General features: G+C 43.3%; 1 protein-coding gene across 1 annotated transcript in view; it reads right to left on the reverse strand.

Moving 5' to 3' along the window:
• Window positions 1–26842, reverse strand: part of LOC126267884 (serine/arginine-rich splicing factor 1-like) — a 127320-nt gene that overhangs the window by 99748 nt on the left and 730 nt on the right. Inside the window, exon 2 of the mRNA XM_049973194.1 lies at window positions 26384–26506. Within this exon, the coding sequence (XP_049829151.1) occupies window positions 26384–26506 (123 nt within the window). The remainder of the gene's footprint in view (window positions 1–26383; window positions 26507–26842) is intronic.

Consider the following 26842-nt stretch of genomic DNA (forward strand, 5'->3'; position numbering starts at 1 on the left):
AACTGAGCGAAAGAATCAACAACGTACTTGCTTGAATGGATGTCATGTGACGTTCGCAACGAACGACCAAACACAACGAACAAAAATTCAAGAATGCAAAAGAAAAAACAAATGGTTCTAGGCGTTTCCGTCAGGAACCGCGTGACTGCTACGGTCGCCGGTTCAAATCCTGCCCCGGGCATGGATATGTGTGATGTCCTTAAGTTAGTTAGGTTTAGGTAGTTCTCAATTCTAGGGGACTGATGGCCTCAGATGTTAGGTCCCATAGCGTTCAGAGCCATTTGAAGCATTTTGAACCGGCGTGTTTATACCAACTTCAGTGGGTCGTGTGCATGACAGGCGTTTTCGTTTACGTATTTTGACACATACAGCGCCATCTATTGATCAATTTTCACACTATTTTTTTCTTCTGCCATACGTTTTCCGCCTGCTCCTTTACTATTCCATTGCAATTTGACGTCATTCTGGCCAGTGGTGTTATTTCTACAGTGGTTTGAAAGTTTAATGTTATTTGTAATCACCCTGTACTTCATCATTTACGAGCAAAAACACTTTGACGTCATTGCTTGTACATTTATTGGACAGCTATGAAAAAACTAGAAGACATAGATCGAATTTACATAAAATGAACCCAATGAAATTCATACCTGTTATTTTCCCGGGAACCGCAAGTTTTTATTATATCAAGTGAATTACGTTCAATTAAAACGGACAAATGAAATCAGTGGTTTATTAAAATGTAATCGAGATATTAAATTTACATTGTGCTGGTACGTAATGACTTAATTTCTCTGGATTTGCCTGGCTGACGGTAAAGTGATCGAACCACAAGCGGAACGCTAAATTTATCGGATAATCGGCAACACCACAAACGCCCGATTAACACCAGTAAAAGAAAAGAATTCGACACGGTAAAATATGTTTAGGTGTGTGTGTCGCCTGATTCACTATACGCTGTGTATTTGACTTCCAGGGTTTAAAAAATAGTTTTCAGGGTTTCATACGATTACTGACCGGATTTAAAAATAAAGAGCTGTTATAATCTACTCATTATGAGATAAAACCGTATATTTAAGTGTTTTAACGCAATATTTCAAGCACTAACGTTAGTGTTTATGTCTTGCGGCAGCGTTAGATCACGGAGCGTAAGTTTCCCAGATTATAGACATCCAGTATTTGAGAATGAGATTACTTTGATACTTTCAACAAACATATATATTTGAGACCACCACCCCCTTACACACACACACACACACAAAAAAAAATCATGATCTATCGCACACTTCATTCTTGCCGTCCAAATTGTAAAACTTCAGTGTTATGCGTGATGTTTTAATTTATCACTTCTTTACTATTAACGCTATTCGGAACACATTTTGCAGACAATATGTTAAACCCTCAGGACAGTACAGGTAATTAATTGTGGAAAGGGGCCAAAATAACCGGCTGTCAGTTACACTCGAACATAAAACTTTACTTATTTGACCAAACTTTACAAGAACCAAGAAAATAAAAAAAAAACAGCATTAATATTTGGAACTTGATTACCGTCTGAATGCGCCATAGAATCTCATGCCTTAACGGCAAGACCACTTTCATTTAAAATCGGCTGAAAGCCAATAACTTAAGACTCAAACCAAAATTAAGAATTGAAAAGGCAGAAGGCCTTATCTTCAATTAGTTGATTAATTAGGCTGAAGGTCTAAGCAATCTGACACCAGAAGAGCAAAACAACTTTAATTTAAAAATCAGCTGGAAGCCGACCACTTAAGACTCAAACCAAAATAAATTCTTAAAAGACCAAAGACCTTACCTCAAAACAGTTCTTTAAATTAGGTTGAAGGCCCAGATAAACTTATGCCTTAAGAGCAAAACAACCTTAATTTAAAAATCGGCTAGAAGCCATACAAACACAAACAACAAGAACAAATGTGAAAAGGCAGCACACCCAACGGCGCTCAGAAGTTTTCGAGGTTCGACCTGGAATTCAAACACTAACGCTCGCTTAGGTGAGACAGGCAGTCGGCCCAGCCATTCTCGATCCGACGACAACCCAACCGACAGACAGTCAACGGACCCACCGACAAGATAACTTCCGCTCCACCCGACCAGCACACAACAGGGAGTTCACTGGAACAACGTAAAAGGTGTTGGCACCCACAACCAATTACACATTGAGCTGTCAAACTACACACCGTGCTGGACAGCGACAACACGATGAGGAAAATACAGTGCCTAAATTTACGTCAACGGCCAGGACATGTAACCGGAAAGTTAACAGCCACAAGGCAGAAGATTCCGCTGGTGCACTCCAATTCAAAATAACCAAGGACATTTAAACTCCACCGGAGGGTGGCTAAAATTTGCCAACTTGAAAACACACGTTGTCGCTCGTGGGAATGTCCCAAAGGTCGATAACGAAATCCAAACGACGCAATGTGAACAGACGTGACTTGCTGGTAGATTAAGTCAAAACTCAACTTTCGTCTCCAGGATCGGAGAGCCACGGACCTCGTAGCAGTGGGAACAGCACCACACACTCCGACCACTCGTGGACGCTGCCAGCAGACTTGGCCAAACTACGCGCCACGGAGACTTCCTCGCTGCTCCACGCCAACCGACCAACTGCAGGCCCCGAAACGGCGAAAGCACCAAATATACGTCGGCCGATCAGACGACCAACCAACGGTCGTCCCGCTCCAATCTCCCTCCGTCGGACAGTACATGTGTGTCGCCAGCGGTCGGCGAGCACTGGCTGTCGGCGCCTAACCAGGGCTCTGTCCCCGACTTCACTGCTGCTGCGTCCAGACTGCACTGCTGGTCCGTCCCGAACTGATTTCCTGACACACGACGACCAGGAAATACCATTGGGCGCTCCAGAGATGGTACGACAGAGCACTTATCGATACACACTGCTGCTGCCCTCATGGGCAAGTAAGACAAGACAGTTAGTGAAGCCAGTAAATGGAATAAGAAAAGAGGTGGCAGTACCGTAATAAAAGATGACAAACAATAAATGGACAGTGAATGTATCTAGAAAAATATTATCTCTGTAAGACACATAGCTTAGGAGCTATGAAGTCATTTACATTGAGACGGGAGAACAGCCAGCTTTTCTTTAAACAGAGCACAAATTACGCACATTATTCTCATCGAAGGTTTGATACACAGCGTAGTTATAATTAAACTTCACCTACTTGACGCGGTCCCAATGACAAACGAGTGCTCGTAGAATAAAAAAAGTTTGCGGAAACATTTGTGAGGACGCGCGGAAGAGCAACCATGATTAAACAATTGAAAAAAAGACCTTTTAATTTTCACATGAATGTGTAACATCCGTTAATTGATTAACATGTTTACGTTCCATGTTAGGAACGTCTCTCAATGTCACGGCCGTGTGCATCCACGACAGCCTGTAATATCGTCAGAGATACCATTTCATAGCTGTTCGCTGCAGTTTCCGAACGGTGGACCATGCAATGTTCAGCTATCGTGACACAGCCTGTCCGCAGCTTGAAGATCGCACACTGCGTCCTACATTCTCAGCCGTGGCAAACAGTAACTTCTTTAGCAATTTGTGGCGCGGGCTCTTCCAGGAGCAGTTCCCAAATCACCAGCTAATTTAAACTTCTGAATGGTTTTAGTCAACCCTTTTCAGTATTCCTTCAATGCGCCGATTCTCGAGAAGAGCAGCAGCACTGTCGCTGTTGGTCTCACAGAACAGCTTTACGAGTAAAGCGCTGCTCGCCTTGTCTAGGCGCGTGTCGACTATCAAATGGTTCAAACGGCTCTCAGCACTATGGGACATAACTTCTAAGGTCATCAGTCCCCTAGAACTTAGAACTGCTTAAACCTAACTTACCTAAGGACATCACACACATCCATGCCTGAGGCAGGATTCGAACCGGCGACCGTAGCGGTCGCGCGGCTCCAGACTGTAGCGCCTAGAACCGCTCGGCCACACCGGCCGGCTGTCGACTATCATCAGCTGTAATGCACACTGATGATTGCCACTACGTCGTCGTAACAGTACCAGCGCCTAACAGTAAGTCATGAACCTACACTACTGGCCATTAAAATTGCTACATCAAGAAGAAATGCAGATGATAAACGGGTATTCATTGGACAAATATGTTATACTAGAACTGACATGTGATTACATTTTCACGCAACTTGGGTGCATAGATCCTCAGACATCAGTGGCTAGAACAACCACCAATGGCCGTAACAACGGCCTCGATACGCCTGGCCATTGAGTTAAAAACAGAGCTTGGATGGCGTGTACAGATACAGCTGCCCATGCAGCTTCAACACGATACCACAATTCATCAAGAGTAGCGACTGGCGTATTGTGACGAGCCAGTTGCTCGGCCACCATTGACCAGACCTTTTCAATTGGTGAAATATGCTGGCCAGGGCAGCAGTAGAACATTTTCTGTATCCAGAAAGGCCCGTACAAGACCTGCGACATGCGGTCGTGCATTATCCTGCTGAAATGTAGGGTTTCGCAGGGATCGAATGAAGGGTAGAGCCACGGGTCGTAACACATCTGAAATGTAACGTCTGTTCAAAGCGCCGTCAATGCTAACAAGAGGTGACCGAGACGTCTAACCAATGGCACCCCATCCCATCACGCCGGGTGGTACGCCAGTATGGCCATGACGAATATACGCTTCTAATGTGCGTTCACAGCGATGTCGCGTAACGTGGATGCGACCATCATGATACTGAAAACAGAAGCCGGCCGGATTGGCCCAGCGGTTCAAGGTGCTATAGTCTGGAACCGCGCGACCGCTACGGTCGCAGGTTCGAATCCTGCCTCGGGCATGGATGTATGTGGTGTCCTTATGCTAGTTAGGTTTAAATAGTTCTAAGTTCTAGGGGACGGATGACCTCACCAGTTAAGTGCCATAGTGCTCAGAGCCATTTTTTTTTTTTTAAACGGAACCGAAAACATGACGTTTTGCCATTCATGCACCCAGGTTCGTCGTCGAGTACTCCATCGCAGGTCTACTGTCTGTGGTGTAGCGTCAAGGGTAAACGCGATAGGCTAAAATCCGAACTTCATCAAAGTAGGTAACGTGATGGTACACATTTCTCCTCCTTACACGAGGCTGCAGAACAATGTTTCACCTCTGTTGTTTGTGTATGAGAAATAGGTTGGAAACTTCCTCCTGTCAGAACGTTGTAGGTGTCGCCACCGGCGCCATCCTTGTGTGAATGTTCTGAAAAGCTAATCATTTGCATATCATAGCATCTTCTTCATGTCGGTTCAATTTCGCGTCTGTAGCACGTCATCTTCGTGGTGTAACAATTTTAATGGCCAGTAGTGTAATACCATTAACAGCGCCAACCCTACACCCCGCAGTCTGAACATCATTCCTGTAAGTCGGATAGCCGTACGGTAAATACTGTTCCGTCTACAATGGTTCAAATAGCGGAAGTTAAATTTTAAACACCCTCTATATGAAAGAACGAATCTTTTTAAATATTAGGGATGAAGAAAGGAGCGGGTTAAGAGATTATTATTAAAAAACATTTACACATTTCTTTTCTGAGGAGAACTATGACGGCAGTTACCGATAGTGATGTAAAGGAGAAATGAGAATCGCAGCAGTGTGGTTACTACCAGCAGTGATTTAAAGAGCGTTAATTTTTGAATATAATCGTTTACTTGAAGTATGTTTACAGGAACATAAAAAAGGTAAGTATGATACAAATATTATATCCAAGAATGACATTATAACCACATGAATTAATCGCATTTGTCCCGGTTTCACTACTGAAAGTTAAAGAAACAGATATTTTATTTATTATTCAAGTATTACAATCATCAACATTATTCTAAGAACCGCGGTGTTGGCCGTCGAATGGCGCTAGCTGCGCAGCATTTGTGCACCGCCGCCGTCAGTGTCAGCCAGATTGCCGTGGCATACGTAGCTCCATCGCAGTCTTTAACACTGGTAGCATGCCGCGAAAGCGTGGACGTGAACCGTATGTGCAGTTGACGTACTTTGAGCGAGGGCGTATAGCGGGCATGCGGGAGACCGGGTGGACGTACCGCCGAATTGCTCAACACGTGGGGCGTGAGGTCTCCACAGTACATCGATGTTGTCGCCAGTGGTCGGCGGAAGGTGCACGTGCCCGTCGACCTGGGACCGGACCGCAGCAACGCACGGATGCACGCCAAGACCGTAGGATCCTACGCAGTGCCGTAGGGGACCGCACCGCCACTTCCCAGCAAATTAGGGACACTGTTGCTCCTGGGGCATCGGCGAGGACCATTCGCAACCGTCTCCATGAAGCTGGGCTACGGTCCCGCACACCGTTAGGCCGTCTTCCGCTCACGCCCCAACATCGTGCAGCCCGCCTCCAGTGGTGTCGCGACAGGCGTGAATGGAGGGACGGATGGAGACGTGTCGTCTTCAGCGATGAGAGTCGCTTCTGCCTTGGTGCCAATGATGGTGGCATGCGTGTTTGGCGCCGTGCAGGTGAGCGCCACAATCAGGACTGCATACGACCGAGGCACACAGGGTCAACACCCGGCATCATGGTGTGGGGAGCGATCTCCTACACTGGCCGTACAGCTCTGGTGATCGTCGAGGGGACACTGAATAGTGCACTGTACATCCAAACCGTCATCGAACCCATCGTTCTACCATTCCTAGACCGGCAAGGGAACTTGCTGTTCCAACAGGACAATGCACGTCCGCACGTATCTCGTGCGACCCAACGTGCTCTTGAAAGTGTAAGTCAACTACCCTGGCCAGCAAGCTCTCCGGATCTGTCCCCCATTGAGCATGTTTGGGACTGGATGAAGCGTCGTCTCACGCGGTCTGCACGTCCAGCACGAACGCTGGTCCAACTGAGGCGCCAGGTGGAAATGGCATGACAAGCCGTTCCACAGGACTACATCCAGCATCTCTACGATCGTCTCCATGGGAGAATAGCAGCCTGCATTGCTGCGAAAGGTGGATATACACTGTACTAGTGCCGACATTGTGCATGCTCTGTTGCCTGTGTCTATGTGCCTGTGGTTCTGTCAGTGTGATCATGTGATGTATCTGACCCCAGGAATGTGTCAATAAAGTTTCCCCTTCCTGGGACAATGAATTCACGGTGTTCTTATTTCAATTTCCAGGAGTGTACTTACGTTAATATAATAATAATACCATTACTCTAAATCTAGGATTAGCTAGTTTCACCTTGGTTAGTCAAAATGACGTCCACTCGAACTCCAGTTCGAGTGCAGTTGGCTTTTCCCCTTCTCCTCTTGTGACATCATCGATGATGACAGATTTTACAGATTTTTCTCTACCACACACCAAAGAACTTAGATACTAATTGCGCTTCGTATAGAAAGTAGGAAATAAAAAAAGGCAAGAAACTCTCAAAAGTACAATTATACTAAGTATAAAATGCTGGAAAATTCAAGAATCCAAGGTGGGTAGTTGTCCTAAGTATAAAATTCAAAATTTCTGACCGGAGATTAGCATCTATGTCAGAATCTAAGACAGGTAATTGTCTTATAAATGAGAGGCTCTAAAAAGCTCAAATTGCAGCACTGGGAATACAGGAACAGCACTATTATATCAGAAGCCCAAATGGCGATCCTAGATGGCGGGTCTTGGGATATGGATGTAGTCTGCATAATTGTAAATGACAGCTCACACCTGCCTTGGATACTCTCCGAAATCAAGAACCGGGATGTGTGAGGCAAAGAGATACTAAAGTAAATTTGGAGCATAATCATCAACCTTTAAAACACAAAGGTTTACATTTACATTGTAAGTGAAATGTAGAATCAAATGGGTCGCTCCTTAATTGCAAAAACAAGTACACTTGATATTTGTCGATTAGAGCTCCATATACCACGAATGGAGAACAATTGTTTGGAAAAACCGTGCGCATCTTTTTTCTGGTGTAGTATACGAATACGTAATAAAAAAGATGGGGGCTGGTTCCCATCTGGAAAAAAAAGCATAGCACAGTCCGCTCATGCAGAAGGACTGGTTAGGAGGTGGCCAGTCGTATCACAGACAGATGTACATTTCACTAATTTTAGCTTTTTACCTACAAATACCTTTTCCCTGCTTCGTTTTCGAGATATTTAATAGTCTCAATTTGAAACAATAACCCTGGATACTCCTGTCAGGGCTGTATTTAACACTCATCCATCTGTGAGGCATGTTATTAGCATGAAAGTTGTGCGTTTTGAAGTATGATAGAAATTACGTAACTGACAGTAGTCTGAAAGACAAGTGTTAGAATGGGAATTGCATCTGAACGTGTATTTCTTTATCGTCACTTACGCGTTTTGCCATGTACTGAACTTTTCTGACTGCGAAAATGTAACTTACGTAACACAAAAACTGAATCTGATGCAACGCTATTGATTTGAAATTGGCCCAGGTAATAAAACAAAACTTGATCAATTTGAAAATAATGATCCCTTGGCTTAATGAAAGCTATCTCTGAAATTACAAAATTTCTTAGCTTTTTCTGCGCAATGGTAACACTCTTCGTACTTCTCTCTGTTAGTATTTTAAACTGTACGATTAGCAAACAGCTGTTGTGCAAGGCTCTTGCTTTGTTTAACATATTAAATAGAATATGACTGAGACAATAACTTCTTGAGAAAGATAGGTAATCAAAAAGACATGAATCTGGGAACTGGTATTGACTTGGGGTAAGTAACAATATGACACTAACTTTAAACTCATATTTTGACTCTTTGAAAATTAGTGATTCTCTCAATTAAGCCACTAAATAAACTGATTACATATTAACAATTAGCTTTACAAAATTATTGGATGTGAGTGCTATACATTGTCTCAACCATAACTTAAGAACAAGCACAATGCGTTAGTATCAAAACAACTTTCTTTACCTTAATTATTTCCAACCTATGTTGAGATTCCTTTTAAAGTTAGCAAAAATTATAGTATCTCGCAAATAAAAACTCATTACTGCCCGTAGCTAGTGAGTATATATCCAGCACACATCAGATACAACATGTCTTTACACTTGAGAGTCCTCCATAGATCTCTGGATCTAAAGTTACTCCAACACATTACACATAACATCCTGAACCAGCGAGCACTGTTGAGCAGCGGCGCCACTACACAATCGATACTACGTTTGACCATCTTTAGTTCAATATAATATTTTCTTACAAAACTTGAATTAATTTACACTGTCTTTCAAGCGTGCTGCAGAGATCCTCCAGATATGTGACAAGTAACGTTGAAAATGGTCATTTCAAAGACTGCTCAAAACTGTGACACGTTGATCCGTAGGATTTACCTCTTTGAGTTCTCTGTGCTGTGCAGCCGGCGGTCGATGCTTCCAACTGGTGAAGCTCTCCTTTCGCCCTTCCCAGTGGCGGCGGCGGCGGCAGCAGCGGCAAGCAGAATCACATCGTGATCACTGCCAGATTGCGGATCCCCTCACTCTCAGCGTAGAGAAGCTAGCGAGACAAATCAGTCGACGTACTGCTTCATGTATTTTAAGGCAGAAGTGCTACGGATGATCTGGGTTGATCTCTCAGTCTGTTACACTATTAAAAAATTACACACAAGTAATGTAGGTTAAGTACGGTCTTTTGTTACTGTAATGAAACTCTTATTTACACCGTAACATTACGGTGTTTCTTACAAATCTCTTAGTCAGTTCTCATGTTTAAAATTACTGATATTAAACAGCATTAAACTACAATTAATACTCGAGATTTTTAGTGCCCTACTTCATTACTAATGGTCTTCTACAACTACGTCTTCGTTTTTAGTACACTCCACTTCATTGTTTCTGAATATATTTACGTTTTGATGTTTAGAACATCCTCTTACACCTCGTGTACTTCGTTTTGAGTCTGCGGGAACCGATATTCCTTTGTTTTGTTTTTCTGGTTTGGAACGTTGTGTTGTTCCGATTTTTGTCTATTATCTACACCAAGAAAAAAATGATTATCATTTTAAAAATCGATGATTTATTCATGAGAAAGAGGTTTAATAATTGAGCAAATTAGTAGCACTTTGGTCTACCTCTCGCCCTTAAGCAAGCAATTATTGGACTCGGAATTGATTGATAGAGCTGTCATCAGGTATATCGTGGTAAATTCTGTCCAATTGGCACCTTAGATCGTCCAAGTCTCGAGATAATTGGAGGGAGGACCCTGCCCATAATGCTCGAAACGTTCTCAGCTAAGGAGTGATCCGGCAATCTTGCTGGCCAACGTAGGGTTTGTCAAGCACAGAGATAAATCAGTAGAAAGTCTCACCGCGTACGGGCGGGATCATCTTGCTGATATGTAAGCCTGGATGGTTTGCTATGAAGGGCAACAAAACGGGGCATAGAATATCGCTGATATACTGCTGCGCTGTAAGGGTCACAAAACGGCCCTCTCTTTTTCGGTAGGTCGCAACATTTTTATGGTTATTGGATTTCTTAGGTTTTCCGTATTTACTCAGATTCATTATTCCAATATCTGCATGTCGAAAGTAAGAGATGTCGGGGACAGAAAATCGTATTCTGAAGAGAGAACTGGTGGAGCCCTGTTTCCTGGGCTTGGAGTCACAAACTCGGCAACCGGTGTGTGGCCGCATCCTGGGATACTTTTGACCTCTGTATCCACTCTTTCCAGCACTCTGATACATGCTTCACTGTAGCGGCTCATCAAAACCACTACTCTAGATCAACTCGAGATCTGAACAGAATCCATTGGACAACAATGCTGAAAGCCGATTCTCGACTTCATGAACAACTCGAGACTGCATGTGGAGGAAAACAGAAGGAAAGTAATCGAAGCTAGTACTAATACTGCTGCTAAGGTAATTTATCTCCTAAGGTTCCTGCAGTAAGACACAACAGCGACGCAATTAGCCAAGTCAAAGGCCGCAGTATGCAGTCATAATAATCAAAGTTCTAGGTAGCAGAAATCAGTAATGATGTCTGTATAGTCGCCTTAAACTCGCCAGCGAGTGACGTCACGTCCGTCATCGGGGACAAGCTAGCCGGCTCGTCCCACACACTTCGCGAGCGCTCGGCTCCCTGCAGGACACACGGGAAATTAATATTTGTCTGAAAATGTTCCACAAAAAGTCTTAGCTTCGTCATATGCTTTCGAGAACTTGCATGCATTTAAACACACGATCATCAATCGTTAAACTCGTCTCAAACAGTTACCTGCTCCACGCCGGAGACGGCTGCTGGCACTCGTAAGACCTGCAGTTTCACGTGCTGTGACGTACGCTGCACGGACTGTCTTACCTTCGTCATGTGCTTTCGAGAACTTGCATGCATTTAAACACACGATCATCAATCGTTAAAGTCGTCTCAAACAGTTACCTGCTCCACGCCGGAGACGGCTGCTGGCACTCGTAAGACCTGCAGTTTCACGTGCTGTGACGTACGCTCCACGGACTGTCTTTCTCGTGGGCCTCGCTTCATCGCCGTCCTCGTGTGCCCGTCATCTCGTGAGTTCCCGCCACAGCCAGCTCGTCACCTCAGTCTGTTGTCGCGTACGAGTGGACTCGATGCGTTCTGAAAGGAGAGAACGTACACGAGTTCCCAACAGATCCGTGGACTCGCGGCATTCCGGCTATAAACTCAATCGTTTTGAGACAAATGCCCATCATTAAACTGTAAATTGCCATTCAGTCATTTCACACAGTCATGATTTCGGCTTTGTAGCCATTCTCAAATGCAAGTTGAAATTTGACGAAGTTTCGGACCAGCCTAAATGACAGAAGCAAGTTATATACCGATACAACGACTGATCGATTAGCAGGGAATGTTATTCCGTTTACACGTACATATATATAGATAAAAGGTTTTCGCACATTGCTTTAAATCTATTATAATATTTAATATCACTTCAGAGAATTTCTCACTATTACGCTGATACACACATCCTTCTAATCAAGCTGCGGAGCTATGGGGTATCGTCTCAGTTGTGCGACTGGAATCGTGATTTCCTGTCAGGAAGGTCGCAGTTCGTAGTAATAGACGGCAAATCATCGAGTAAAACTGAAGTGATATCAGGTGTTCCCCAGGGAAGCGTCCTGGGACCTCTACTGTTCCTGATCTATATAAATGACCTGGGTGACAATCTGAGCAGTTCTCTTAGACTGTTCGCAGATGATGCTGTAATTTACCGTCTAGTAAGGTCATCCGAAGACCAGTATCAGCTGCAAAGCGATTTAGAAAAGATTGCTGTATGGTGTGTCAGGTGGCAGTTGACGCTAAATAACGAAAAGTGTGAGATGATCCACATGAGTTCCAAAAGAAATCCGTTGGAATTCGATTACTCGATAAATAGTACAATTCTCAAGGCTGTCAATTCAACTAAGTACCTGGGTGTTAAAATTACTAACAACTTCAGTTGGAAGGACCATATAGATAATATTGTCGGGAAGGCGAGCCAAAGGTTGCGTTTCATTGGCAGGACACTTAGAAGATGCAACAAGTCCACTAAAGAGACAGCTTACACTACACTCGTTCGTCCTCTGTTAGAATATTGCTGCGCGGTGTGGGATCCTTACCAGGTGGGATTGACGGAGGACATCGAGAGGGTGCAAAGAAGGGCAGCTCGTTTTGTATTATCGCGTTATAGGGGAGAGAGTGTGGCAGATATGATACACGAGTTGGGATGGAAGTCATTACAGCATAGACGTTTTTCGTCGCGGCGAGACCTTTTTACGAAATTTCAGTCACCAACTTTCTCTTCCGAATGCGAAAATATTTTGTTGAGCCCAACCTACATAGGTAGGAATGATCATCAAAATAAAATAAGAGAAATCAGAGCTCGAACAGAAAGGTTTAGGTGTTCGTTTTTCCCGCTCGCTGTTCGGGAGTGGAATAGTAGAGAGATAGTATGATTGTGGTTCGATGAACCCTCTGCCAAGCACTTAAATGTGAATTGCAGAGTAGTCATGTAGATGTAGATGTACCAAATGTGTGACGAAAGTACCAGAAAACATGACGAGAAAATGAAGCGCAATCTGTAAATGGTGATTACTGTTGTTGTTGTTGTTGTTGTTGTGGTCTTCAGTGCAGAGACTGGTTTGTTGCAGCTCTCCATGCTACTCTATCCTGTGCAAGCCACTTTACTCCGAATAACTACTGCAACTTACATCCTTCTGAATCTGATTAGCGTATTCATTTCTTGGTCTCCCTCTACGATTTTTACCCTTCACGCTTCCCTCCAGTACTAAATTGGTGATCCCTTGATGCCTCAGAATGTGTCCTACCAACAGATCACTTCTTCTTGTCAAGTTGTGCCACAAATTCCTCTTCTCCTTAACTCTATTCAGTACCTCCTCATCAGTTACGCGATTTACCTATCTAATCCTGAGCAGTCTTCAGTAGCACCATATTTCGGAAGCTTCAATTCTCTTCTTGTTAAACTGTTCATTGTACACGTTTCACTTCCACACATGGCTACACTCCATACAAATGCTTTCAGAAAAGACTTCCTGACTCTTAAATCTATTCTCGATGTTAACAAATTTCTCTTCTTCAAAAACACGTTCCTTGCCATTGCCTGTCTACATTTTATATTCTCTCTACTCCAACTATCATCAGTTATTTTGCTCCCCAAATAACAAATCTCATTTACTAGTTTAAGTGTCTCATTTCCTAATCTAAATACCTCAGGATCATCTGATTTAATTCGACTACATTCCATTATCCTCGTTTTGCTTTTGGTGATGTTGATCTTATATCCTCCTTTCAAGACACTGTCCATTCCGTTCAACTGCCCTTCCAAGTCCTTGGCTGTCTCCGATAGAATTACAATGTCATCGGCAAACCTCAAAGTTTTTATTTTTTCTCCATGGATTTTAATTGCTAATCCAAATTTTTCTTTTGTTTCTCTTACTGCTTGCTCAATATAAAGATTGAATAACATCGAGATAGGTCACAACCCCGTCTCACTCCCTTCCCAACCACTGCTTCCCTTTCATGCCCCTCGACTCTTTTAACTGCCATATGGTTTCTGTACAAAAATTGTAGGTAGCCTTTCACTCTCTGTATTTTACCCCTGCCACCTTCAGACTTTGAAAGAGAGTATTCCAGTCAACATTGTCAAAAGCATTCTCTAAGTCTACAAATGCTAGAAACATACGATTGTCTTTCCTTAATCTATCTTCTAAGATAAGTCGTAGGGTCAGTATTCCCTCACGTGTTCCAATATTTCCACGGAATCCAAACTGATCTTCCCCGAGGTCGGCTTCTACCAGTTTTTCCATTCTTCTGCAAGGAATTCGCGTTAGTATTTTGCAGCCGTGAGTCATTAAATTGATAGTGTCAAGCGTCAACACTTGCTTTTTTTGGGATTGGAATTATTACATTCTTCTTGAAGTCTGAGGGTAATTCGCCTGTCTCATACATCTTGCTCGCGGGATGGTAGATTTTTGTCAGGGCTGGCTCTCCCAAGGCTATCAGTAGTTCTAATGGTATGTTGTCTACTCTCGGGGCCTTGTTTCGACTTATTAAAATAATAAGCTTCCAGCATGCTCAAATAGGTGTGGGTCAGCAACTTGTGTTAATCAGTACAACTAACAACCAAAGTTTCTAGTTTGTACTTCTTAAAATAACTGACATAAACGAATGATAAGCTACACAACTCGCCGTTAGTCCTTTAACGCTATGACCAAATAAATACAGAAATATTGCACTTCTTTGTCGCAGAGATATAACAGTGACGTTGCTCTTTGCCCAGTTTCCGTTTGACGAAACACATACGTCTTCTCATGGTGAAGGTGGAATAAACAAGAACACAGCCCTTTTGTTTGCATTGAACTAATTTTGCATGTTTTACCTCTGAAGCGTGGACTACAGCATGAAACTTATTCCAGACATAACTCCGCTTCTGATGGAACACATCTGCGGTTGTGCGCTTTACATCAATTAATTCTTGTCTCACAGCCTCTGCAGTCTCACAAGACACACCTTCGTTAAAGGCTATCTGATACCGGCAGTCGGTAAATTCTCCTTGTCAGTGATACTTTCCAGCAGCAAGAGCTTGTCTTCATGTTCCATTTAACAATAAGTCACGACTAGCTTCACACTCCTACACTCTTCAGTAAGAGAGAACGTGTCGACGAGTATGAAGTGACTGCAGCGCCACAGTTCTCAGACTCGCCATACTCGCGGAACTACAGCGGGTACTAAGGAAGCTCTTTGGCACTGACGTAACAAAGCGCCTTGATTTGTGAAATACGAGTATGCAACTCGACGCCTGCCCGGCTATCCGCCCGGTCTAACGCGCTGCTTCCCGAGCGGGAAGGCGTGCCCGCCGGGCGGATTAGTGTCGAGGTCCGGTGTGCTGGCCAGACTGTGGATGGTTTTTAAGACGGTTTTCGATCTGCCCCTTATGCCAAAGTTAGACTGCGCTAACACCACTTCCACGTACGCGTCACCATGATTACTCTACCACGCAAACATTTAGGGTTACACTCATCTGGTATGAGACGTTCCTGAGGGGTATCCACACTGGGAGCTGAACCGCACAATAACTCTGGGTTCGATGTGGGGATGGCGGTGGACATGCAACCCAAACATTAGATTCGCTCCTTTTCTGATCTCTACTAGGTGCCTCACTGAGCTGGTTCCGGAGAGAGGATGTCAGGCTGTTCCCCGCCTGATTTAACGCTGTTCCTTATTAAAGTTTTGGAGAGAAATTTATATTTCACTGTAATTTCAAGGATTTAGCAGACGAAAAATAGTTTAAAAATCTTTCCTGAATGTTTTATTCCCACTAAAGACAAAAACGCAATTATGAACATTCGGTACCGAGTTACTGGCAGTTACTAACAGCTAATTCAGCAAATCTCTGAATTTACAGATCATTCCCAAAGAAGTTGGCACTCATTGAATAAACTTGAATACGTTTGAGACTAGTACCCAAGCAAACCTATATATGATGAGCTAACTTAGCCCATAATTCTAACTGGAGTTATCGAAATGACTATATATGAGCCGCCTATAACAGCAGAGTGAGGAGGAACTGTAGCCCGCGTTGTCAATCGCCGGGTCGCATCGTGGCACCCACTGCTGGCTTGATTAGAGTTCACTCCTGGCCCGATCAAGAAGCGTTCCAATACCACCTAATTGTTTAGGATAAGCTGTCCTAAAACTTATACGGGCGAAAACTTAAAAAAAAGTGTTGGTTCAAATGGATTTGAGCACTATGGGACTTAGCATCTGAGGTCATCAGTCCCCTTAGAACTTAGAACTACTTAAACCTAACTATCCGAAGGACATCACACACATCCACGCCCGAGGTAGGATTCGAACCTGCGACCGTATCGGTCGCGTGGCTCCAAACTGAAGCTCCTAGAACCGCTCGGCCACAACGGACTGCAAAAAAGTGACACGCCCCATATATTCACAAGAAAAACTTACCTGTCACAGATGTTCGTACGATTAAATACGCTGCCGTTATATAGCAGTAATAATTCATAAACTGTTTTTTCTATTAGTAACTTCAGTTTGGCGGTAAGAAATACTTGTAATTAAGCAGCACTTTGAGTGAAAATAAATGTGCATACAGCTCTACAACATTTGCCGCTCAAGTATTGATTTCGTACCCACCAAATTTGTGTTACATGCTTTTAATACATGGAGATGATTACTAAGCAGTCGATATAATCCTTAAATATGATACACTCCATTCCAAAATACGGCGTAGTTGATTCCGAAAATTGACATATTGTCGCCTACGGGCCAGCCACCGGCTACACGGAGGTGTGCTGCGGGTTGCCGCCATGGATAACGTCGATATCTTTGGAGCACCCAAACTGGATCCTACTTTAATGCCAAATCCATTACATTTTGATGGAGGAGATTATATAGTGGTTAAATTTATAGGAGGAAGAGGAATTAATACATCTACAGATATGTTTGCATCAGACAGAAAATACTGGAGAATGATCTAGAAGTTATGTCTCTAAAATCTCTATACATAAACAAAATACATTTTCATTTAAATGAGAAAGACATTTCACTTACTAATAAGAGTGATGTGGCAGGGGAATTGCCAGTTCTTCATGTTATTACGGGGGCAGAAAATGTCAAATGGAAAATCTGCTTTGTGTAATCCCGTTGACTTTCATGTTGCTTATCTCTTATTTTCGTACTAATATCAGTATGTTAAGTATAAACGTAAACATTTCTTATCCACTGTTCATAAAAAATAGGAAAACAAGCACCGAAGTTTCTGTATTTCTCTCTGACATACGTATTGTGTCATAAATTTCCAAGAAATATCCCGTACATAAAAATCCCGGTTATTCATATGCATCGTTTCGTTTGGTCTCTATCTCGTTTTAACACCTCAACATTCTGTCGTCAAAGGACTTAACAATTTCACATATGTATAATATTTCGGAGGAGCCGTATCATATTCAAGAACTCAATCCAAAGAAGGATACACTGTTCTCTTATCTAGTCAACATTTGTAACTTTAAAAAAAATTAATACATTGTAATTTCACTGCAGCTTATACTCTCTGACATTTACAATTTTTCCTAACAGTTACTCTTTTTCTTGCAAACATACAAACTAATTTTCTGATTTTGTGTCATATTTACGTTACTTAGCCTATTTAATTTTTTATACCCTCGCGTTATAGAAACTTAGTACGTAATTTCAGTGTTTTAAATAGAACATTACACTCTTCTTTAACTTTAAGTTTCACAGTTAAAAATTTAAAAAAAAAATAAAGTGTCGATGCTTAAATCTGCCTCCCAAATTTTCCAAAGTTGAAAGTCTTTTTGTTCAATTTTGCACCTCTACGACTTTGTTTGATATGTGGAAGATACCAGGGTGTGTGTCTCCATACTCTGAATGCAGTGTAGCAACAAATAAAAGTATTCTGAGAAAAAAATGTTATACCAGTGTATCAGAGACTGTTACATACTGTTGTTGTCATACATTTTTATCATATGCTGAATTGTCCTATTACGTTACACATTTCCAAACGAGTGCTTGTTTACGTTTACTCATGTGTTTTTACGCTTTGCATGATAACATCTACAGCGTTATGAGGGGCTAGACAATATTTATAGCGCCATAATATTGACTGTCTCATAGTGGTATTGACGGTATGAGCAATGTATTGAAGGAGATTGCCAAGCTTTAAAAATAATGACGCTCGGTTAACTAAATACATTGTTCTGCTTAGGGTGATACTGAGCAATAAGCGACAGCTCGTGTCGAGATTTCATGAATTATTTACTTATTTATTTTTTACTCATCAGTCTTCTGACTGATTTAATTTGGTCCGCCACGAAATCCTCTAATGGGCCAAGCTTTGCATTCCAGAGTAGCAGTCGAAACCTACTTCCTGAATTATTTGCTGCCTGTATCCCCATCTATGTTTCCCTCTACGGTTTTTACAATCTACAGCTCCCTCTAGTACCGTGGAAGTTATTCCCTGACGTCTTAACAGGTGTTCTATCCTTCTGATCCTCCTTCTTGTCAGTGTCATCTATATATTCCTTTCCTCGCAGATTCTGCAGAGAACCTCCTCATTCCTTACCTTATCAGTACACCTAAGTTTCAAAATTCTTCTGTAACACCGCATCTCGAATGCTTCTAGTCTCTTCTGTCCCGGTTCTCCCACGGTCCATATCCCACTGACATACAATGCTGTGCTCCAAACGTAGATTCTCAAAGATGTCCTCCTCAAATTAAGATCTATGTTTGATACTAGTGGACTTCTCTTGTTCAGGAATTCCCCTTTTTCCATGCTAGTCTGCTTTTTATGTCCTCCTTGCTCCGTCCGTTATGGGTTATTTTGCTGCCTAGGTAGCAGAATTCCTTACCTTCGTCTACTTCGCGATCACCAATCTCAATGCTAAGTTTCTCGCTGTTCTTATTTCTGCTAGTTCTCATTACTTTAGTCTTTCTTCGATTTACTCTCAATCCATACTCTGTATTCATTAGACTGTCACTGTATACTGCAGTTCCTGTGATCCTACTTCACTTTCTCTCTTCTTCTTCTGTTCGCGACGCCGGCACCTGTACCTGAACAATTGTTGTCTGTGTTGGCTTTCTAGCGATTCTGATGAGAACAACCCCATCACTGAACTGTTCGAAGTAATTTAATCTCTGTTCTTCCTTCTTTATTCATAACAAATTCCTCTCCCGTTATACCATTTTCCGCTGCTGCTGCTGCTGCTGATGTTACTCTATAGTCGTCTGCCCAGAAATTCTTGTCATATTTCTATTTCATCTCACTGGCGCCTAGTATATCTAGATTCAGTATTAGCATTTCCCTTTTCAGATTTCTGGCTTTCCTACCACGTTCAAACTTCTGAAATTCCACGTCCCGATGCGTAGAACGTTATTCACTCTTTTTCTCATGGTCACCTCGTCCTTGGCAGTCTCCTCCCGAAGATCGGAAGGGGGACAAGCCCTAAACCTTTTGCCAATGTAGAGACCATCATGGTACTTACTGAAATGCAAGCCACATGTCCAGTGGATACACGTTACGTGTCCTAAACGCAGTGGTTTCTATTGTCTTCTGTATCTTCAAGCTATTGATCACTGCTGATTCTTCCGCATTTTAGTGCCAGTTTCCACCCCAAGGCCAAGAGAGTGCGCTGAACCTCTGACAGCTCCTCCGCCATCTTTGGCAAGGCCGTTGGCAGAATGAGAGTGACCTCTTACGCCGGAAGTGTTCGACCACCAAATTTAATTACGGACAGGGTTCGACCCAGGGACGGAGAACGTTTCCATTAGTAATGAAAGGCACTACAACTAGACCAAGAGCAGATATCCCCCAGATCTACACTCCTGGAAATTGAAATAAGAACATCGTGAATTCATTGTCCCAGGAAGGGGAAACTTTATTGACACATTCCTTGGGTCAGATACATCACATGGTCACACTGACAGAACCACAGGCACATAGACACAGGCAACAGAGCATGCACAATGTCGGCACTAGTACAGTGTATATCCACCTTTCGCAGCAATGCAGGCTGCTATTCTCCCATGGAGACGATCGGAGAGATGCTGGATGTAGTCCTGTGGAACGGCTTGCCATGCCATATCCACCTGGCGCCTCAGTTGGACCAGCGTTCGTGCTGGACGTGCAGACCGCGTGAGACGACGCTTCATCCAGTCCCAAACATGCTCAATGGGGGACAGATCCGGAGATCTTGCTGGCCAGGGTAGTTGACTTACACCTTCTAGAGCACGTTGGGTGGCACGGGATACATGCGGACGTGCATTGTCCTGTTGGAACAGCAAGTTCCCTTGCCGGTCTAGGAATGGTAGAACGATGGGTTCGATGACGGTTTGGATGTACCGTGCACTATTCAGTGTCCTCTCGACGATCACCAGAGGTGTACGGCCAGTGTAGGAGATCGCTCCCCACACCATGATGCCGGGTGTTGGCCCTGTGTGCCTCGGTCGTATGCAGTACTGATTGTGGCGCTCACCTGCATGGCGCCAAACACGCATACGACCATCATTGGCACCAAGGCAGAAGCGACTCTCATCGCTGAAGACGACACGTCTCCATTCGTCCCTCCATTCACGCCTGTCGCGACACCACTGGAGGCGGGCTGCACGATGTTGGGGCGTGAGCGGAAGACGGCCTAACGGTGTGCGGGACCGTAGCCCAGCTTCATGGAGACGGTTGCGAATGGTCCTCGCCGATACCCCAGGAGCAACAGTGTCCCTAATTTGCTGGGAAGTGGCGGTGCGGTCCCCTACGGCACTGCGTGGGATCCTACGGTCTTGGCGTGCATCCGTGCGTCGCTGCGGTCCGGTCCCAGGTCGACGGGCACGTGTACCTTCCGCCGACCACTGGCGACAACATCGATGTACTGTGGTGACCTCACGCCCCACGTGTTGAGCAATTCGGCGGTACGTCCACCCGGCCTCCCGCATGCCCACTATACGCCCTCGCTCAAAGTCCGTCAACTGCACATACGGTTCACGTCCACGCTGTCGCGGCATGCTACCAGTGTTAAAGACTGCGATGGAGCTCCGTATGCCACGGGAAACTGGCTGACACTGACGGAGGCGGTGCACAAATGCTGCGCAGCTAGCGCCATTCGACGGCCAACAGCGCGGTTCCTGGTGTGTCCGCTGTGCCGTGCGTGTGATCATTGCTTGTACAGCCCTCTCGCAGTGTCCGGAGCAAGTATGGTGGGTCTGACACACCGGTGTCAATGTGTTCTTTTTTCCATTTCCAGGAGTGTATGTACGTGTAAACTACAGGAAATAAAAATACAAAGGAATCATCTATTGACGTGCATGTGGGGAGTAGTTTGATTACTTCTCAGTAATTACCTGTAGAAATATACAGATAGGATATCTATATGGTTCGAAAACTGGCAATTGACCCTGAATAAAGAAAAGGGACAAGTTACTTACATGAGTACTAAAATAAATCAGCTAAATTTCGATTACGCTATTAGTCACACAAATCTGAAGGCTGTAAATTCAGCTAAGGACTTAGAGATTACAATTACAAATAACCTAAATTGGATCGATCACATAGATAATACTGTGGGCAGAGCAAACCAAAGACTGCGATTCACTGGCAGAACACAGGTCTACTAAAGATACTGCTTACACCAAGCTTGTCCGCCCTATTCTGGAGTATTGCTGTGCAGTGTGGGATCCGCAAGAGATGGTACTGACGGATGACATCTAGAAAGTACAAAGAAGGGCAGCTCGTTTTTTATAATCGCGAAATAGGGCAGATAGTGTCACAGACATGAACGTGAATTGGGGAGGCAATCATTAAAACAAAGGCGTTTTTCGTTGCGACGGGATCTTCTCACGAAATTTCAATCACCATTTTTCTCCTCCGATTGCGAAAACATTCTGTTGACACCCACCTACATAGGGAGAAATCATAATCGCGATAAAATAAATCAGGGCTCGCACAGAAAAATTTAAGTGCTCGTTTTTCCCGCGTGCCGTTCGAGAGTGGAACGGTAAAGAGACAGCTTGAAGCTGGTTCATTGAACCCTCTGCCAGGCACTTTATTGTGAATAGCAGAGTAATCACGTAGATGTAGATGTAATTACCTGTAGAAATATTCGATAAAAGTGTCAGAGCGCGGGGGAATAACACTGCAGTTGGTCATGTTGGTTTCAGAAGGGTGAATTATTTACTGCAGAAATACGTAAAAGCGCGCTAACTGCAGGTTCTCTTGTCAGGTTTATAGACACAGGGTTTATGCGAACCGAGAAAACCGGGAATTTTTTCGTCCGGGAGAAAACCGAGAAAAACCCAGGATTTTTTTAGAATTCCGGGAATTTTTCATTGTTTTTGTTTTCAGTTAAATTTTTGTAATTTTGACTGGTAAACACCGATACTCTAACAAAGGGTATTACTGTATCCCGCTACTGCAGAATAATAATGCAGCAATAAAACATGAACGAGAGGAAAAACGAAAATAAACCTTAAATTGCAAAGGAAATGCGCCATATACAACCAAAAAACAATGCTCATACAAGCGTCTGCCAACAGCAAAATGTGTCAAGGCTTTAGGAAGACTATGCAATGCTTCGTAACATCAAATTGCCTCCGATGTTCGTGTCCTCACAACTATTTACATTAAATTCGTTTCGACAGTTACGAACGGGATCATGTGCATGCGCAGTTGAGTAGTACCTCCTCCTGCTTCTAGTTTCATAATTGTGGCTGTTGGCTGTGAAAGCTGTCGCAGCAAGCAGCTAGATGGTGCCGGGAAAAATGTTTTGCAAAGCGCTTAGCATCCACCGCACGTTGGTCAATCGATTATTCATATGTCTTTGAAACGCATCGCTGTCGATTTTTGAACACATTCTAAGGTGATTTCTTAATTAATCATATTATAGGTTGATTTGTGAATGCGTACATAGTGTACGTGATGTCTCTGTCAGGGGAATCAAGCAACAAACTTTCCTGCACACAAAAGGGGCTATACGAGCTGAGCGGAGGATGAAAGGATGAATGTCAAGAGCTTTCTCATTATGTGGTTGATTGGGTTTGCGAATGATCAGCGTTGTTGTAGCTACTTGCGAAATCCATAGATTCAGACTATCAGAGTGGAAATAAACGGCTAACAGGAATAACAAGTAAGAAAGATTACGTATTATCTTCTCGGGGTATCGAAGAAAATTAAATTTTGACAGGAAACTTTTGGCCATGTCGCTGACTAGTAAGGGCGAATTGTACGGTCCCCGACTAGCAGCCGCTTCGAGTTCTATTCTGAAGTAGTGCTGAAAAAGCGTTGAACAAACATGTAACAACGCCTAACCGGAGAATAATCGCAGGATAACTAAACCGATGCTTCTGGCAGAGTTAGTGAAGTTAACCGGCGAATAAGCTTTGACATTGGCAGAAATAGTTACAGAATTAGTGATGACAAGACTGTTCGTTAGAACGAGGAAGGAGAAGAAACGGGAACATCACACAAATTATGGAAGAATATGACGATTCCAAATTTGTATAAAAATTTCGTACTACTACTTTTCGATCTCATGCTTGAGAAACTGGAACGTATGAATGAAGTGTGAAACTATTTCCTATCGTCAAGCTTTTTTCTTGTAGTAGGCCTAATAGGTATTTGATATTGGTACTTTTTGAATTATATTCTGTCGTGTTATAAAAATGACCATTTGTGCCAAAACAGTCTCGTTTATTTGGTGTTTGTTACAAAAACGCAGTATTAGAAAGGCCTGTTTTGTTTTATACTGCAGACAGTGACAAAATAGACGTAATGAGATCGAGAAACTACACCAATCATGGGTCCTATTTGTATTAACAGCTTTTTCAGTATTAGACAACGACATTTCAATTTTTCATGTATCAAACCGTTTAACGAACTTTGATGAAGTAATAGATTCTTTCGCAGAAAGGAAAGCACGCTATGTACAGCTGTAGCAAGAATTGAGAAGAAAGAATTCTAGGAGCTAAGGATTGAAGAAATGTGTGCTGTCTTGCTTGTCTTTACTGGTTTTATGTATCCTATATTTAATTTTGTCACACAAAGCAGCAAGTTGTTAGCTAATAGGGAATAAAGAGTGCAAATTTTCTGAATAGTTCTTTTCTTAAAAGAAGGAGGGGCAGTATGACAAACCGGCCGACTGGGAGAAGGAGAGGCAGCATAGGACATTTTAATTTCCTCTGTCCTCAATATAGTTTATATGACATTCATTACAAAATATACACGTTTCGATTCCACAAAGCGAAATACAGTGACGTGCGATAGAAATAGAAGAATGCCGTGTGAAGAGACGTGGCACTGCATTTTGGCACACTTAAGACCAGATAACATGTTTTACATTTCCTCGACCACATATATTTTATGCATCAGACTTTTCAGAAAGATGTGCGCTTCAAAACTAACGTATTATTGAAAATTCGATTTTTTTTAAATTTTGACGTCCTATCTCAAACGCTCGAGAAATGAATTGGGGGGGGGGGGGGGGGCGGGGGCGCCACTATATAGAATTGCTCCGATTCGGAAATATCGTAGATCCGGGGCTGATGCACAGAGCAATCTGACTTTTAGTGGGGACGTGAGTAGTGTCCATGTGACCCTTGTTTACATTTAGTGCTTTCGCTGTTTCTTCTTCGTTTACGGCTCTCACGTCAAATGAAAACAAAACGGTTTTCTGTGCCCGGGAGCTATCAAGTGAATTGAAACACATTCACATAATTACGGAAGCCTAAAATATGCCATAATAAAGAACCAAACAAAATACAGTACTGGTTCTCCAAGAAAATTTACATCCCGGAAACCTCACTGAAAAGCTTAATATCAATTTGAGGCCTACTGCACTGGGAATCTTGACATACCAATGTGCACTTTAAATACGCACTTCAACTGTGCACATTTCAGTATGGGTCACGAAATTCCAATGGTCCTGGAGTATCCTCTGTTGTCTTGTTACTTTTATGACATAATGTAAGATCTTTTAATGTTTAAAACGTACAAACATACGTGCTTCCTACGTCATCGTAGCTGCGCAAGCGCGGTGGCGCCTGTTACCTGGCGCTTTCTGGCAACTGTTGAAACGAACCTATTTCTAACAGGCAGCAAGAAAACATTGCGGATGATGGTTTGAAAAGCGTTACTTTCAAAGTAAATTTCCTTTTACGCAAGTTGAACTATGAGCGAGAATGTACGATGAATTTTGTAAATTAGAGACCGTTTGACTCTGGTTTAAAAATCAACCCTTTGATGACTAGCCATGTACATTAATTTCGAGCCCAGAAGATCAGACATTTAAGTCGTTACTGAAATTTTGCTGGCGCATTTGTGTGATATATCTTATAGTGTAATATGCGCATAAAAGACCAACATTATATGTGAAAGCTTAGCTTTTCTTGCAGCGTATTAACCTTAGAAACCAATGTTACACGTGGAAGCTTTTCTTTTCTTATAGAAACTCTACGTATATTAATTTAATCCATTAACATTTCCTGTTTGTGTGTTTGCGCTACTTAACAATGAGGTTGCTATTGGCTGAGCACATCACGTGTCCTAAGGTGTGAGTATCCGCTGTCATCGGCGGGCGAGATCTCGTGGTGTGAGCTATGACTGGCTTACAAAAACGCATCGCAAACTCGATTTCAATGCTTCAGAAAGTAAAATGCACTGTTTGGTGGAATTCGAATTTATACTTTCGTAATACGAAAATGTGCAGCGTACATGTTGCTGTACATCAAAGACCTTTCCAAAACATGTCTTTTTCCCTGAGTTTCGTTTTCTAAAGCGCCAGGAAATTCTATGCCCGTCTATAAAACCATAACCATTCAACGGTATGATAAGTTAGGCATTTCCGACACAAAATATACTGTCAGTTAACAGGGAAAAAGTATGTTTTCACCTGGGAGAAAGTGTATTTTTAACCGGGAAATCCGGGAGAAACCCGGGAATTTTTGTTTTTCGTTGTCCATGTATACCCCCTGAGACAGCTTCCACAATTGTGGAAAGTGAAATCCGACGAATGTATGATCAGTATCTTTCCTGTGTACATAAGGTGCAAGGAGGCTCATCAGTACGTTGAAAGATTGATCGTTCATCATTAAAAATTCTGAAAGTCAGGTGGCTCAGCTGCAAGTTCTCTTTGCATGCAAGTATGGCCATGTGTAGAAAGCCTTCCAGGCCACATTTTGTCCATCCCAGTTTCCTCTAGCAAACGCAGTACACGCACGTTGCGCAATTAATGTTATAAGACCTATAGATTCTTAATAAAGTCGTAAGATACCAGGGTAAACTCGGCACGCCCGCTGCCTGCAGGGTGGCGCCCTGCGCGGTGATGTGGTGTGGGCGGCTGGTGCTGTGGCTGGTGGTGGTGGTGGTGGTGGTGCTGGCGGCGGCTGGTGGCGCGGTGGCTGCTGCTGGTGCCGTCGCGGCCTGTGAGGGCAGCTCCGCCCCCGCCTCCACCTCCGCCCCCGCCGCCTCCGCCTCCTTCCCCGGGCCCTGTAGCGTGGACGGTGCCGGCCGCGTCTCCAGCAGAACCTGCCCCAGCTGCCGACCCTGCCGCCCGGGACACCTCTGCCAGGTACACTAAGACACTAGAGACAGGACGCCACTAGTTTCTCTGCTAATGTAACTTCTTTCCCTAGTGTATTACTCAAGTTGTATTTTTCTAGGCCCAGTTGCTTTTTTCTCTTTTTTTCTTCTTCGCGGATGGATCACTTAGGACCACGCGTAATCAACATTTGTTGGCCTTCCTTTTCGCCCAGTATTCCTTCATAAAGAACGAATGGGCTAGCTTTCATTTCGTAGGCCACGTATGTCGGTTAATTTTACTCTCTTCTTCCTCAAAATCCCGTGTGATTTTTCTGATTTCATTTCTATCATGTAGATTTG

The sequence above is a fragment of the Schistocerca gregaria genome, chromosome 4 (genome assembly GCF_023897955.1).
Source record: "Schistocerca gregaria isolate iqSchGreg1 chromosome 4, iqSchGreg1.2, whole genome shotgun sequence".
Classification (NCBI taxonomy): domain Eukaryota; kingdom Metazoa; phylum Arthropoda; class Insecta; order Orthoptera; family Acrididae; genus Schistocerca; species Schistocerca gregaria.